Source organism: Penicillium hordei, assembly GCF_028827395.1.
Source record: "Penicillium hordei strain IBT 12815 chromosome Unknown utg000006l_segment0_segment0, whole genome shotgun sequence".
NCBI lineage: Eukaryota > Fungi > Ascomycota > Eurotiomycetes > Eurotiales > Aspergillaceae > Penicillium > Penicillium hordei.
The window spans coordinates 3,054,658-3,070,457 of NW_026623147.1; the positions used below are offsets into that span (position 1 = coordinate 3,054,658).

Below are 15,800 nucleotides of genomic sequence, written 5' to 3' on the forward strand. Positions count from 1 at the left end.
GCCACCCTACCCAAACCCATTACATTCAATTGCATTTATCTCAACCATAACGCCATTAAATTAAATACACTAAAATGATCTATTCTCTGGACATGCATTTCTTTTATGACCCTGGTTTTTGCAAAACCCGCATGTTGGTAATGCTCTCGTTCGTGGCTGTAAAGGTGGCGAGAGCCGTCTCTGCCGGCGGGGGAGAGGCACTTTATCTGCTTCCACCGGCTCAGTAATCAATTGAGAAGCTTCTTGAACTGAGAGGCCTTCTTCAGCGGGTATCTGCCTCCGGGATCTAGTACGCTTTTGCTTCTGCTTCTCGTTGGCGGCGCGTAATTCGCTCACTTCCTTCTCGAGAAATGCGGCGGACTGCATAGTGATCTGGCATGCCTTTAAGACCTGGTTTATAGCGGAATTGAGAGGACTTGGAGGGCTCCTTGATCTTATACGAAGCAATGCTTTAATTGATGAAGCTTGCTTTTGTAATTGGATGTAGTTCGATGGGGTTTGGGGGTCCTAATCACTACCCCGGCTCGGAGGGGGGGTCGGGGTTCGAAGCCGGATATTGAGCTTTGAAATCACTCGGTTAGGTCCAAATGGTACTAAACCGGCTGCTGCGAAGCTATTTTTAATCGTCTCCGATTTAAAAGCTTCAATTCGTGCGAGGGGGTATGCTTCGAGGAAGTCAAGTTTATCGATATGGTTGATCCGGTTCCGCATCTTAAATTCAACCATCCGACTATACGTACGTTTTAACACCGTAAAACAGCCGATATTAAGAGGTTGTAAAAGGTGAGAGGAGTGCGGAGGCATATAGATTGGTATAATCTTATTTTCTTCATAGATTTCATCGAACCTCGGGGTTAAATGACTTCTATGGCCGTCGAGTATTAAAAGTCGATACCCCCCCTTCGTATATAAAGAAGTACTAGGAATAAAGAGCTTTTCAAGCCAGCGAAGGCCAATTTCATCGGAAGTCCAGCTATTAGGACTAACTTCGAAGCGCCAATCCTCCGGGAGGCCGTCGAACCATGATTCAATAAAGACTTTGCCTTTAAAAATCATATACGGAGGAAGGGCCCAGCCAGAAGCATTCGTACACTCAATAACAGTCACCCACTCTCGATTTCTAGGTTGTAAAACCGGCCTCCGACCGTAGTATTCACTCCTCGTAATAACCTTCGTAGTTGTAGTTAATCCTATTGCGAAACCGGTCTCGTCGAAGTTATAGATATCGTCGGGGTCGATCCTAAATTGAAGGATGGTTTTTTGAACAAGATCAAACCACCTCTTAATGATTTTAGGGTCTTCACATTTCGCACGCTCGTAGTTATATCGTTTCGAGAATCGGGAGGAAAGGAGAGGATGCCGTTTTATATAGTTATATACCCATTTTTCGCCGACCGAAAGGACCGGGGTAGTTCCACGCTTTTGAAGAAGAAGATCTGCTATTTCTCGTACCATAGAGGGCCGGGGGGCTGCTCCACGTAGATCCATAGAGAGAATCCATTTTTGAAGAGACTCCTCTTCAATCTCTGTCAATTTATGTGAATTGGCGCGTGTAGTGCTTCGTTCGGTATGGCCGTTAAGGCGGTCGCGTAAAGTTGAACGTGGGACATTGAATGTACGCGCAGCAAGAGAAATAGAGCTAATATCTCTATTTTTAAAGGCCTGGATAGCTAATAAAAGCCTACCCTCTTGCTCTGTTGGATTTTTAGAGGATTGAGAGCGAATTGGTGGCATGGTGGGTGGTTGAACTACTAGAGATCTAATTCCTGGACGCGTTTTGGGTAGGGTGGCGGCTCGCTTACCGGTTACGTTAAATGAAGGCGGAAGCCATCAATCTAAGGCCTTTTATCGCGCCAAGACTTCCCATGTTTTTTGAGAGCTCCAGCTTCCCGCCCTTCGATCTTCCAACTTTTCTACTTCCCCGGCCATGGAGTGCTAAGTTGACACACGTCAATCGATCATGGCGAAAATTTACAAAGACTCAAGGGTCGACCTTCGGCCCTATTCGCCGACCACGGTCGCCAACATCCAGATTCCGACTCAAGAGACCGCGATCCGTCGTCCACGCTTTTCGATCTCATCCTCCGACCAGGAACTCCCAATCGCCAAAGATGAAGATGAATTCTCTAGACGCCACCTCGCGACACAGGGTGAGATCTACTTTCGGAAGCGCAGGGTCTACCCGAGGACGTTCTTGTGGAGGGTCATCAACGACAACAAAGTGCTGGAGATCCAGTGCGCGGACCTAACGAAGGGTGGGACAGAAGTCTATGAATACAATGTGACCTTGCGACTGGATTTCCAGGAGCGGATTCTCCCCTTTGGTGTTGAATTGTCCGACTCCGAGGATCACGAACTCATCAATGTCTTCGTGATCACCGAATCCAAGCACCTTCACACCCTGTCTCTACGCCCCGAATTCTTCCGCCGGACCTCCTCAATCGATGAAAATGTCAGGGATTGGTGCAAGACATGCCTCCCCGCTCCCTTGGCCTTTTCAAACCCCCACCGACTACATGCGAGCAGTCCTCTGGAGTTATTCATCTCTCTCGATAATGGCGCGCTCCTGCGACTGACCCGGAGAGCTGGCGACGATGGTGAGTGGTTTTTCTCGGTCTTGCTACTCTTGCGACACTCATTTTATTAATTTTTTCCTGAAATTAGGTTCTCACTGGTCTCCTCTCACTTTTGACGAACGAACATGGGGCTCTTCGATTCGAGGCCTCGTCAAATGGAACGCGCCCTCCTCGATCAAACACGACGGACGCAACCTCGATTTGAATGTCGCCAATGCTATTGCTACTACCTCCGATGAGACATATGTCTTCGCGATTTGTTTGAACCATACTCTTAAGATTTGGAACCTCGCGACGAACAAGCTAGCGGCCACGAAGGATCTCCTGGGGCGCTCGCTTCAGGACCCGGATCTTGTACATTACACGCTGAATCCCGCCGAGACATCATTCATGCGCGTTTTCAACGCTGAGCGAGCTATGGATGGTGGACATCGCTTCTATGTCGTCACATATTCGCCATTTGAGGACGGGAAGTTCAAGTTTTGGGCTGTCAAGGGTGGCCTGACATCCGAACTCATTATTGAGGAACTATTCGCCGATGATGTCTTCCGACCCGTCGACCCGGATGCCACGGGCAACATGTTCTGGAACATCGCTGATTTCCAAGTCAAATCTCGGGAAGAGGGCAAGGGGATGGAGTTGTGGGTGCTCTGGAGAAACCACGGTCTTTACCAACTCTACACTCTCCATTTCAACCTCCAAACCCTGGTTACGGACTGGGCCTCCAACTGGGTTTCGACAACATTTGAAACCCATCGACAAGAACTGCCACCACCTCTGGTCGTGGATGACGTTGTGGACCCCACTGAAAAGTGGCTACAGTATCTCCTGCAGCCGAATAGATATCTGCCGGAAGTCCTTGAGACTGCTCTGGCCGTTTACCAGGAGGCAATCAAGCCACTTTCGTCGACTTCATCAGGAGGGCTGAAAAAGAGCTTGCCTTTGGCGGAACGACTCTGCTCGACAATAGCAGCGGCAGTCTCTCTTCGGAAATTTGCCGACGAGGAGATGGACTACTCCCGGTATACTTCAGATACAGATTCAAAGTGGCGTCAGTTCTGGCAAGTTGCGGAAGACCTTAACAAACGCCGGTTCGAACCAATTTCTCTCGCCTACGACTCATTCACCGATATGCCATGGCTCCTTCTGTCAGACTCCTGCGCTGTGGTGCGGGAATGCAGCATTACTGAATTGTTCCTGCACAATTCCAGCTCCGAACTAAGTGATGGAGTGCCGAAGATGGTGGACCGCTGGAGGCATCGCAATGTTTCAAGAGAGTTAGGCCAAAATTTCGAAACAGCCTCTGGATTGTTGAAAGTAGCATCCGATTTCCGGAAAAGATTCTCCCCAGAGCTTGAGGGGGCGTGCCGAGCCGCTCTCCAAGCCGAAATCTTTTCCGAACCTTCTTCGTCGATCTTGGACCGCATGGAGAATTTCCGAGAGCGCTCTGACTTTGCCAATCAAATTTCCAACAAATCCTTCGACGCCCTAGACGCGGCCTTGAGTGAACACATGAGAACCGACTGCTTGTCCATGGATGCCTTCCTTGCCATTATCCAGACCGCCTCCCTTCACTTCTGCGGAGAAGACTCAGAACTTTCTTCAACCTGTTTTGGTGCCCGAGTTCTTGTCAGTGGTGCGCAGGAGACCATCTCTATTTCTCGTCAAATCTTTTTCGATCTGCTCATCCTTGTCACATTCGTGGATGGCGAATGGGAACAAACAAGCAAGTCCGATTTTGATGCGTCCGACCTTTTCTCAATGCTTGTTGATCTCCTACGTGAATATGAGATGATGGCCTGGCTCAGCTCGAATGTCCGCAAATGCCCCGACAGCGCGAGCAAGTCCCGTGCCGCATCGAAAGACAGCTCGAAGGCCAATAGTCAACGAACTGCAAGCATTCTGGAGGATCTGTTTGTTACCGATATCAAGCCCCAGCAAGCGATTGACTCCCCACAAAGCTACACCTTGACTTTGGGAATTAGAGATGTTGTGGCCTGGATTACCCGCGAAGGTGAGGTGAACTATCAAAACGCGGTGGCCCACATCCAGTGTGACCTGATCGCAAAGAACAACATCGATCTTGCATGGGATTTCCTTCGTTTCCAGGCAAATACTTCCTGGTCAACCTATGTCAAGGGTCGTTTGCATGTGGCTATGTCGGAATTCGATACCGCAGCAATCTACTTCCGGAAGGCAGCTTATTTGCTTTGTACGTATCTCCCGATGATTTTCCGCTGTTGGTGTAACCAGCTAACCCCAAATGTAGCTTGCGGCAAGCCGATGGGCAACCTTTCCGACATGTCAGCAGAGCTTTTAGACCTCCTCGACGTTGACTGCTTCCACAACGGTCTTGCCAAGTACTACCAGCACATTCTTTCAATTTTTGAAAAAGTGCGCTCATACTCCCATGTCGCGGACTTTGCCAGCCTGGCGCTGCAGGCCCTCGACTCTGAAGTTTGGGCTGAGCAAGACTCCGAATACCCGACCATACGCGACGATCTGCTGTCTCGTCTGTTTACTGGTGCCCTCAAGACTTGCCAGTTTGACCAGGCATACTCCGCTTTGGCTAGATTGCAGGATCTCAAATTACAAAGAACTGAGCTTTCCGAACTCATCTCCACCATCCTAGCAGTCTCCGGACCGGGCACTGCTGGTCTCAAGCAGATTCTCCGTTTCCCAACCTCACTCGTGCCCAACATCGCATCTTTCATTGACGAGATTCTCGTTCACCTGACCCACAAACAGACCACCAATGTATCCTGGTTGGATGCGGACAACAAAATTTTCCCAGCCACCCCCGACTACACCCGCATTCTCCAAGCCTATCGCATTGCCCGCAGTGACTACCGCGGCGCCGCGGAAATCGCCTACCGCAACGTCCAGCGCCTCCGCAGAGCACGAGATGCGCCGTCATCAGCACTCGCTCTCAAAGGCAGGGAAGCGGACGATGTAGCCTGGTCACCAGTTGAGGAAGACGATGCCGAAAGCAAAGAAATCCGCCAGGAGTTGTTGTCACTGATCAATCTCCTCGCCTGTGTCGACAAAAGCGAAGCATACATCCTCGTGGAGAACGGACCCCCAGTCAGCGCCGCTCCGATTTCTCCCCACGAAAGACGCCCAAGCACACAAGCCGACGAAGACGGAAACGTCTCTATGAAGGATGTCGACCCGGCCTCCCCCACACCACTCGGAGGCAAGCGCCGATCATCCAATGCTGTGGCTTTTGCACCCGTCCACCGCAGAGAAAGCAGCAAATCTTCCGCCATCGAACGGCGTAATAGCATCGTGTCCTTTGAAGTCCCTGCCACCAACCACTTGCTTAAGCGTCGTATCATCGTCACGCTCGAGCATCTGCGTCGCGAATTCCAGTCTGAGCTTGACCGTGTCAGCCGGATTGAGCGTGGAGACTGGGAATTTGGTCTTGATGAAGAGAAGGATGTGGATAATGATGAAACGATGGTTCTGTAGTTGGTACTCCGCGGGGGAATTATCTATGACTTTGCATTTTGGCCCTGGGGGTTGCCACGGCTTCCGTCGAATTTGATCTTCTTTTGTTCCAATGTATGGTATTTGACATGGGTGTTTTCATTTCTTTATTATTAGGGTAGTCCATAATCGGATGGGGTGCAAAATAGGATTTGCTTTTTTTCATTTCATTATAATATCGGTGGGATTGATGGGGACATTACGAGTTTATTTTCGGGGAGTTGACCTCAAGAGCATGTTGGGTTTCACCATGGCTACCAGGGCTATCAATATTGAGCGCGAACTAGAAGTCCCACGAGGGAAGAAATGTGATAATATACACTTTCCATTGAGTGTACCATATCCAACGACTATGTAGCGAAGTTTTTTCCAAGGGGCGAAAAATGCCTCGGTACTCCAACTACTCTTACTATATGAGCTCACTTGTGAGACTTCCCTGAGCCTATTCCAGTGTTAGTCAAGAGATACTGTTGAGTAACTAGTTTGTTTCGAATATATTTGGATATAATTAGGCCGATATTCATCTGATGCAATGATTTTCTGATTAATTACGGTCGACGTTTGAAATTGATGCGTGTTCTTCGAAATATATATTTAGTAACTATATAGTCCAAGCATCATATTTCTACGGCATATGAGAATTTAAGCTGAATATAAAGCGATCTATCCAAGCTTAATATATATACTTTACATATTATTCTTTGATGATACCGAAGAAGTGTCGTGAGCTGTAAAGTACTCGACCATAGGAAAGAGAATGGCATACACGAGGAAAACCAATGCAACTATGCCTTCGATTTACTACAGAGAAATTGCAATATGAGCGGAAATGCCATAATTGGTATTAAATCAATACTCCGGATTATCAGGACAAAGCGTACGGATCAAGATCATGAGTCAAATAAGGGAGTTGTGCATAAGTGTCACCCTCCAAAGGTTATAAGTATTGAAAGAGAGTTAAGAGCATAATTATCATCAAATCAGAACCAAAAAAGTAACATGAACATGGACCAAAACAAGAACACCAATATATATATATATAACTCCACCAGGAAGGCCCAAAAACCAGTATGTTGTTGTCGATATGTACCTCGAAAAAGGGAATGTGGAAGATTGTCACGCCAAAAGAAGAACTAACCAGACGCTTCAACCTGTATAGGTGCCAAAATCAATCAAACAACCGACCCGAAAAAAAAAATAAAAAACTGAGAGATTAATCTGATTCCTCCGTTGCCATGGCACTCGCATAAAGTTGGCTAAAGTGCGACTTGGGCTCAGTGAGAAGGGCATAAGGTTCGCCATTCTCAACAATGCGACCAGCATCCAAGACAACGATACGATCAAAGTCAAGAATCGTGTCAAGTTTGTGAGCGACAGCGATAATGGTGTGATTACAGAATTTCTCTCTAATAACACGCTGCATGATTTCATCTGTTTTGGTATCGATGCTATTTTCAAAAAAGGTGGTTAGTCTCAGTTGCGGCAAGGGGTTGAATCGGTGTGAGCGGCCGAAATCGTACAGATCGCAAAACCCAAAGGAGGTTACCCGCGCTCAAATGAAGGCGCATGCAGGGGGATTGGGGAAACAATAATTGCCAAGTGGAGATGTGGGTCGAAGCGAGGGGAAGAGACTGGGGGTTGACTTACTTGCTAGTTGCTTCATCTAAAATGAGGATGTTACCGGGGCGAAGCAGGGCACGGGCAAGGCAGAAGAGTTGTTTTTGGCCGTGAGACAGGTGGATCTCGTCGACGTCTGTGTCTAGATCCCCCTTTTCTTTGATTGCAGGGAGGAGCTGGACACCCTTGAGGGCTGCCAAGATGTCGCGGTCGGTGTGGTTGCCTGTTGGATCGGCGTTCAATCGGACGCTGCCCTTGAAGAGGAGGGAGTCTTGGGATACGCCGTTGATGCGCGAGCGGATCTCTCGTCGGGGTAGGCGGCTGATGTCGACCCCGTCCACTGTGATGGTGCCGCTGGTGAGTTCCATCATTCGGAAGATGCTCATGATCATCGAGGTTTTTCCACTGTTGTTGTGTTAGAATAGAGTCCATAGAAGTCTCAAGTGGAGAGTGTTTTCTTACCTTCCGGTGCGTCCGCAGATACCGACTTTCTCGCCTGCCTGTACATTGAGAGAAACGTCGTTGAGAACTGGTTCGGACGGTCTGTAGGCCGCCGAGACGGAGTTGAAGGCGACTGCGCCCTTTGAGGGCCAGTTAGGGGGCACATCTTGGTCTTCGCCGGGCTTGTCTTCTGACTCCACAGTTGACGTAAAGTCCTTGATACGCTGAATAGAACCGATGTGCGTCTCCAAGTTGGTCCAGAAGGTAACCAGAAGCTTGATGCTCTGACTGAACTGGATAACGTTCAGCAGGGCGACACCAACGTAGCCTGCACTGAGGGTTGATCCACGCAGGGCAACGACCAGCACAATCAGAAGAACAGCAATTCCTGCTACAACCATGTCCAGCGACAGAGTGAGCCAGCGCTGGATAGCGAACATGAAGTAGAAAGGGCGTTGCGAGTGGTCAAGCAGAGCGATGTTCTTCTTTTCCATAGCGTGTTGCCATCCGAAGGCGCGCAGCGTCACAAGTCCTTGAAGACAGTCGGTGAAGTGTGAGTACAGCGGGGCCTTGGCCTCGATATCCAGGTAACGAAGCTGGCGCGAGGTGCGCAGGTACATCTTTTGAATCAGGAACAAGATACCAAGCACGATCGGGAAGGAGATAGCTGCGTATTTGGAGGAGACTCCAATAAGAGCCATCTGTGCTAGACAGAGGAAGAATGTAGCAACAGTGTTGATCGCGGCAATAGGAAGCTCCATATCGATGAGTTGCAAGTCTTGACTGAACCTATTGAGAATTGAACCGCTGTCGGTAGTAGAGAAGAACAACATCGGAGCGCTGAGGACAGTGGTCAGCAACTTGCGGTGGAAGCTCTCGCCGGACTTTGGGACCATGGTGATGACCATTTGCCAGCAGCCGACAATCAGTGCGAGCATGGCGATACAGCCAAGCATCACGTAGATACCGAGATAGTAGCCAATCTCCTGTTTGGGGTTTGCGGTGTCAGACTGGGCCCACCATTTAACCCAAATGCTGGGGAACGAGATACAAAACACGAAACCGGCCATTGCGACCATGAAGATAATCGCAGGGAGCCAGCCGATGGCGTCGACGTAGTATGTGTAGATTCCAAGATCGCCACCGCGGTCGTGATTCTCTGGTTCCTCGATCAATGCTTCCTTTTCTTTCTGGATACTGTCCATGGTGCTGTAACTGGGCGAGTCGGAGAACCGTTTAGCCTTGTACTCCCAATCAGGCAATCCGAGTCCGAAGCTTGCCACATATCCACCAGTTTTGTTCAGAGCAGCAAAGCTTCCCTGTTCACAAATCCGACCACCTGCCTCCAAGACAACGATGTGGTCGGCGTAGGGAAGGCGTTTGACAGAAGATGAAGCGACGAGAACAGAAGTTTCAATCTCTTTTAAGAGTCCTCTGGGCCCGAAAAGGCTGTGGAAAATGTGGTTTTCTGTTGTAGCGTCCAGACCGCTGAGGGCATCATCGAGGATCATGATCTTTCTTCGGGCATAGACTGCCCGTGCAAGTGCGATACGTTGGCTTTGACCGCCACTGAGCGCGATACCTTTGCTTCCAATAACAGCAGCATCCCCACGAGGGAACTGTGCGAGATCTTCTTCCAGAGCGCAAGCCTGAATCACAGAGGCATACCATTGAGGATCATAATCAGACATGGCAACGATGCTGTCTTTGATACTGCCGTTCATGTGCCACGGGGTCTGATCACAGTATGCGACGCTGGAAGATGCGAGTGCAACCTTGCCATCAGAACAGGGGATTTCTCCAAGAAGAGCCTTGAGCAGGGTAGACTTGCCGCATCCAGACGGTCCAATGAGAACAGTAAAGCTACCTTGGGGGATGATCATGGTGATGTCCGTGAGAATTGGATCCTTCTCCGCTTCCCATCCAAAGCTCCCACTTTGGACAACGACAGCATTTGAAGAAGGAAGAGCACTGGAGCGCTTGAGCGACTCGACAGAGTCTGAGTTAATGGAAGACAGGTCAAGGTCGTTAGCCTTCAACAGCACAGGCTTTTCAGCGAGATCATCGAGGAGCAAAGTCTCCGACGAGCTATTCCTGCGATCGGCGTGGTCCTCTTTATCCAAGAACTGTTGAATGCGCTGGAAAGATCCAACTGCACCAGCGAAAGACATAAGTGCCATGACCAAGCTCAAGAGAGGGTCTGCCAGAAGTGAGAACAGAGACAGAGATGTGAAAGCCCGGGAGACGCTCAAAGGATCACTTGAGATACCGACATAAACACCGAAGGTGAAGATTGGGGCAAAAACGCGAGTCAACCAGGCAAACGCCATGTTGTAAACCAGAAGGGTACGGAACTTCTTGGAGATATCCAGCTCGCTGATTCGGAGACCATGAACGAACTTCATCAAGGAATCCTGCAACCCAAGCATCTTGACTCCCTTGATCGATCCAAGCATCCCGGAAGTAGAGGAAATTCGCTTCTCGATAGCTTCCAGCCACCTGGCTTGGTGTGTGACAACAAAGGACATGCCGACCAACGATCCGACCAGAGCAAACAGAGCGACGCAAACAGGAACAACGCAGGAAATCCCGAGTTGAACCTTCAGAAGATATATAGCCAAAGCGATTTCAATCGAGTTCGCCCAGATCTCATGCATGGTCGACCATCCCTGTGTGATGCGCTCAACATCTGCGCTCATTAAAGTGAGCGAATTTGCGGGATCAGTCTCCCCGAGACCCAGACAGGTGGCTTTCTTGTATAGCATTGTAACCAGAACACCACGAACCATGGTAATCCCACGGTAGGTGAGATGCTGATACTGGCCCATTGAAACTCCCAGTCCGGCGTAAACCATGATATAGGCGCCAATGAGTCCGTATCCGATGTTTTGGGTACCCTTGTTGACGGGCGAATTAAAGAAAGAGAGCGATCTCTCCAGGAGCAAAGGCTGGCAGAAGTTAAAGGCCACAACGCAAGCTCTGGCAGGGACACCTGCAAGCAGAGGCCATTTCACAGCCTTGATTGACTCCCATTGGAGAGTATTCGGCGATTTAGTTGTCACTGAATAAATGTTAGTAAACAGTCAGAAACAGGGCATATCACCGGGAGAGGTAGCTACCTTTGCTCCATTTCTCATCAAATCGAGCCAACAAGCGCTCAGAGCTCAGTTCTTTATCCAATGAAAAGAGATCCTCTACACGCAGGACTCCGGTGAAACCGATCTTAAACAGTGGGTTCAGCCACCAGAACACAGCGCGGTTATAGAAACCTGCAGTCGCTTCTGGAGGATAACCAGCGTATTCCGATTTGAGAATATGTCTTTTCTCCACAGCCTCAAGCACAAGCAGAAGTAGTTTGACACCCACCGCTACCGTAGCGACAATGGCCAGTATATTATTAAAGCTGTCCACACTGCGTAGCCATAGAGTTCTAGACCGTGCAATGTCGAAAAGCATGCTGCAGAAGAGATAGGTGTTCAAAATGAAGGAGGGTCGCACAGACCGCATGTGCTCTGCATATGAAAGCAGAACGAGAGCGAGCACACCGATTGTCAAGAGCACATTGGACGGAACCGAGACCTTGGTGCTGTCGGCTGCCGGAAGGGCCCATAGGGCTGTTTGTGCAATTTGAAGACCTAGTAGGCCCAACCAAGCTCCCTGTTCACACATGGTTATTAGATAACAGTTCCCAAGGTTGGATAGGCCACGACTTCCAAAGACGACGGGGTTCGCGGGGTTGCTTGCGAATTGCATAAAGCAGATTATCGCAACACAGTCAACTTACAAGCTTCACAAGGACCAGCCATGATCCCACAACTTTGTTTCGGTTTTGTGAGAGTTGCCACAGACGAACAGGAATAATGATTAGCATTAATACAATAGGTAAAATCTCGAGGATGGTCTCCTCAAACAAAAGAGAGAAATCGAATCCTCCCCGACATGGCCCAGCGTCAATACGGAGGGTATTATCTAGAACGTGGCACGAAGGCCCTGAAGAATGAGGGGATGTCATGTCTGTTCCTTGAACCACCTGGCGACAGAAGGATGGTTGAAGAAAAGAAAGACGGCAAACGAGTGGCACGGGGAATTAGAATTCAAAAGAGTGTATGGTTGAAAAGAACTTGCATTAGCTCGGGGAAGTTGCGGCTTTTTGGTCTAGATCAGATGCATCAGAAAGTGACATAAGTATAGCCACCTTGACTACTAAGACATCATAAGAAGAGGTACATAGGGCCAATCGAGGTTCGTATCCCTCTAGACAGGAGTTTATTACATCTAGGAGAACTACAACCCTGAGTTCACCCTTATGGCTCTGTTACTGGTTAGCTGCATCAAAGTGGGCATGAATACAATACTTGATGCAACCATCTTACACAGCTATTACTGGCAATGCCCTGTGAGCTCATCTAGGCTCGGGCTAGGTGTGTATGGATCCAGTCAGCTGCATCTATTTTGGTTTGTTTTCTTCTTTTTTAGGATATTCCTTTTTTCTTTCTTTTTTTTTCTGTTTCGTTTTTCTATAAGACCTTGGAGATTGCGCAGTAATTTCATGACTCCACTTCAGTCATCAATAGTGGTCCTGATTCTCAAGTCAATATGCGGCATAGGTACCTTTCCCCCCTTGGGGACGTGGGGGATGAAAGTGGCATCACTAGACCCGTTCACCCCTGGAGCCAAGGAAACCATGGAGTAAATCCCGAGCAACACGAGGGAATTGTGTTACCTTGCAGGAATAAAATAACTAGAGTCCAATGAGTCCAAACGACCTCCAATGAGTTGCGATGGCGAATGTTGAGTGCATATGGCCCAAGTTCTGTGGGGACTTAGGGCAAAGGAATAACTTTCCCCTCATGTGAGGGAGGAAAGCCTCCATCTGTATGATGGAAGATCTGCCGCGTTGGGCTTAAAACATTACTTTTTGAATTTAATTTAATATAACGTAATTAAATTAAATTCTTATTCTTACTCTTCAAAACTCACATTACCTGTTCATATTTATAACTATATTCTATATATTTCTTATAAACTCTACTTGACCGTAGAAGCTGAAGTCAGACGCGGTGAAGCAAATCGCTTGGATGTTCCACATTCGAAGAAAAAAATGTAACGAATGAGATATAGATTCCAACCGGTTTCTGCTCGTTCTCGTTGCGATTATAATTGCCCAAAATGGAATCTCCAAATCTCCAATTCCACCTGTCATGGCATTTTCTTTTCTTTTTCGCTTCTATTGACTCGGTAGTGGCAGTGGGGATTCACAATTCGATTCATCCGGGCCAATCGTTCCTTTTGACTAAACTGTTAGCTATGGTCCACACTGAATCCTTTCGGAGTTTTCGGTTGTTGTTGGTCTTCCTGGTTTCAATCCTGGCCGCCAATCCTGAAATTCTGCATATTCTAAGACGTGTTGTGGTTCGCGTGGCGGTCGCTGGGCCAATCTGCATGAGTCGGGATCTGTACCTACAGCTATAGTGCCTGACGAACAACCGTGATGGAGCCGAACTGACTAGGGTCAGCCGGTTTTTTCTCTTTCTTTCCCACCCACCTCTTTGTCTTAGAATTAGAAGCGTGCTCGATGTGTGGCAAATCCTGTGCATAATGATCTCCACCGATGTACATTTGTGCTCACATGTGCAGTTGATTTCAAATTATTCTGCGGAGAAACATTTCGGTGTTTTGTATATTGTGTACATTTTGTGCTCTCGTATGCCTATAACTACTTTGAAAATGGGAATGTATTTTACTCTAGCTTTAGAAGCTCCAAGTGTGTCGAAATTATAAAGTGATCTATCCGGTGATCGACAAGGAGATCAACCTGTCAAGTTTGTGCATTGTTGACAATCGACCCCGAACTCCGGACGCTAGTTTAGCCCGTCAGGTTAGCCGTCATAAGTGTCAACGAGTTTGTGCGTCTCTTTTGGTGCCTAAGCCCAGTAATGTCGGCCTTGCTGTGTGGATCTCTAGACAATCTAACCTCCTTATAGGTACATCGTATATGCACTTACTTAACTTCACATCACGTCTTCACTAGTAAGAATAGTGGACATATACAGAGGTACGTTCCCGATTCGTACTTATACGAAAACGATAAATTCAAGAGAAAAAAAAAAAAAAAAAACGTGAGGAAGAAAAAGCAAAGCACATACTGCACCACATGAACTCATGTTTTTGATGCGACTGGATATAATCATGGAAACTGTAACCGACATTCTCACCTTTTGCTTGAATTTATAAAACCCAAATTCTCTACTAAGGTATCGAGCTATTGAAGGTGTGGATGTGACTAATATATAAATAAACGCCAAGTGGATAGATAGGTCGCCGGGTTCGGTTACGCCCGCATCCCTTGGTGGCCCTTGCAGAGCGATCCTTAGCGTACTGTGTGTCTTACATATTAGATTACATAGGTACTCCGTACTGTGTGAAAATTTCTATAACTAGGTTAAATTTCATTTCTGATATCGAATCATGCCTTGGATCCAATAGGATTTCATTTTAAACCGAACATTCCTCCGAAGCTAGTCATATCTACCCCTGTATCTTCGGATTTATGGACCGGGAGATCCGAAGTATGAAGGGCGTGATAACATCAGCTCGGGGAGTTCTCCCCCACAACCCGCCTTTCTTTTTGAGTTTTCGCTTGCCTCCTGAATAACATCATATACCTCAGAAAGGCACCTAAGACACGATCGTGTCAGATCCTAGCAAATTAACTTTTCTCATCGCGATCACCAGACGGGATCCGCCACCACTACACCCTCGCTGCCGTAGTGCCTGAACTGCACGGTAAATCCTAGTCCGACCCGTCTTAGTTCGCCACACTTTACTGATGCCGACCGTAGCTGTCGGATCTGTATGCCATGCGCTCCCATCAGCAGAGCTCCAAGAGTAGAGGTGAGCTGGGAGCAAGTAGAGTCCGGGGTCAGTGCCATGTGTGCATCTGTCGGTGTACACCGTAAAGTATGACAGCCTCACGAGGCTCGTATACCTGACGCGATGCTCGATGCATCAGAGAGGCAAAACCCTATATCTGCAGTATGAAGTGAGGGTATGGGGTATGATCCCCTGTGGGCATGTACCTGTTCGCGAGCTTGCAATAAGCGGGCTTGACACGGCCAGCAAAGCCAGTAACGTCAGAATTGAAACCTCGTGAGCTCGAGGGGTAACGCCATTCAAACTAAACGTGATTCGAGGCTGAAAAGCCTCATGCCCTTGCCGGGGTGCTCTGAACCGCCACCATGCCCACGTTCCAGACCGCAAGGGTTCCTGATCGGGGGAATTGCATCTCGCTTGGAAGAGCAGTGCTCCGGGGTTTAGTCCGGAGTACATCGAGAGAGAGAAGGGACGATTCCCCTGCATGATGACCTTTTGGTACTAGTTCGAGTAAGCTAGTCTACTTCCAAGGGTTACCTTGGTCCAAAATAAAAAATAGGAAACTTGATGTAGCAATTCTATCGGAAATAAAAAAAGAAAAAAAAAAGAAAAAAACCAGAAAAGTAGAAAAGTAGAAAAAGTGTCTTGAGTTGGTTCCACAGGGCGGGCCAAGTACACCTGATCCACGTATGGTTTCTCTCCCTCCCTCTCCCTTCCATCTAGATCCCATGCAAGGAATATGGCGCCTATTACTGGATTTTGGAGAAGTGCGGCCCATGCAGTCTCCGGCCGGACGTACCTATG

The 15,800-nt window shown here is 48.2% G+C and overlaps 3 protein-coding genes across 3 annotated transcripts; 1 reads left to right on the forward strand and 2 right to left on the reverse strand.

The window, feature by feature from the left end:
* Positions 1-1,960: 1,960 nt before the first annotated feature.
* On the forward strand, positions 1,961-6,047 carry N7537_011789 (nucleoporin Nup120/160; the record flags this gene model as incomplete). Its single annotated transcript, XM_056902843.1, has 3 exons — positions 1,961-2,597; positions 2,665-4,788; positions 4,846-6,047. 3 exons carry the CDS (start codon positions 1,961-1,963, stop codon positions 6,045-6,047), a joined length of 3,963 nt encoding a protein of 1,320 aa, XP_056748130.1.
* A 1,219-nt stretch (positions 6,048-7,266) lies between these two features.
* On the reverse strand, positions 7,267-12,135 carry abcB (uncharacterized protein; the record flags this gene model as incomplete). Its single annotated transcript, XM_056902844.1, has 5 exons — positions 7,267-7,513; positions 7,713-8,087; positions 8,145-11,184; positions 11,243-11,780; positions 11,908-12,135. The coding sequence occupies 5 exons, from the start codon at positions 12,133-12,135 to the stop codon at positions 7,279-7,281; spliced, it is 4,416 nt and encodes a 1,471-aa protein (XP_056748131.1). The 3' UTR covers positions 7,267-7,278.
* Positions 12,136-14,851: 2,716 nt separating this feature from the next.
* Positions 14,852-15,055, reverse strand: N7537_011791 (uncharacterized protein; the record flags this gene model as incomplete). Its single annotated transcript, XM_056902845.1, has 1 exon — positions 14,852-15,055. One exon carries the CDS (start codon positions 15,053-15,055, stop codon positions 14,852-14,854), a length of 204 nt encoding a protein of 67 aa, XP_056748132.1.
* Between the last annotated feature and the right edge of the window lie 745 nt (positions 15,056-15,800).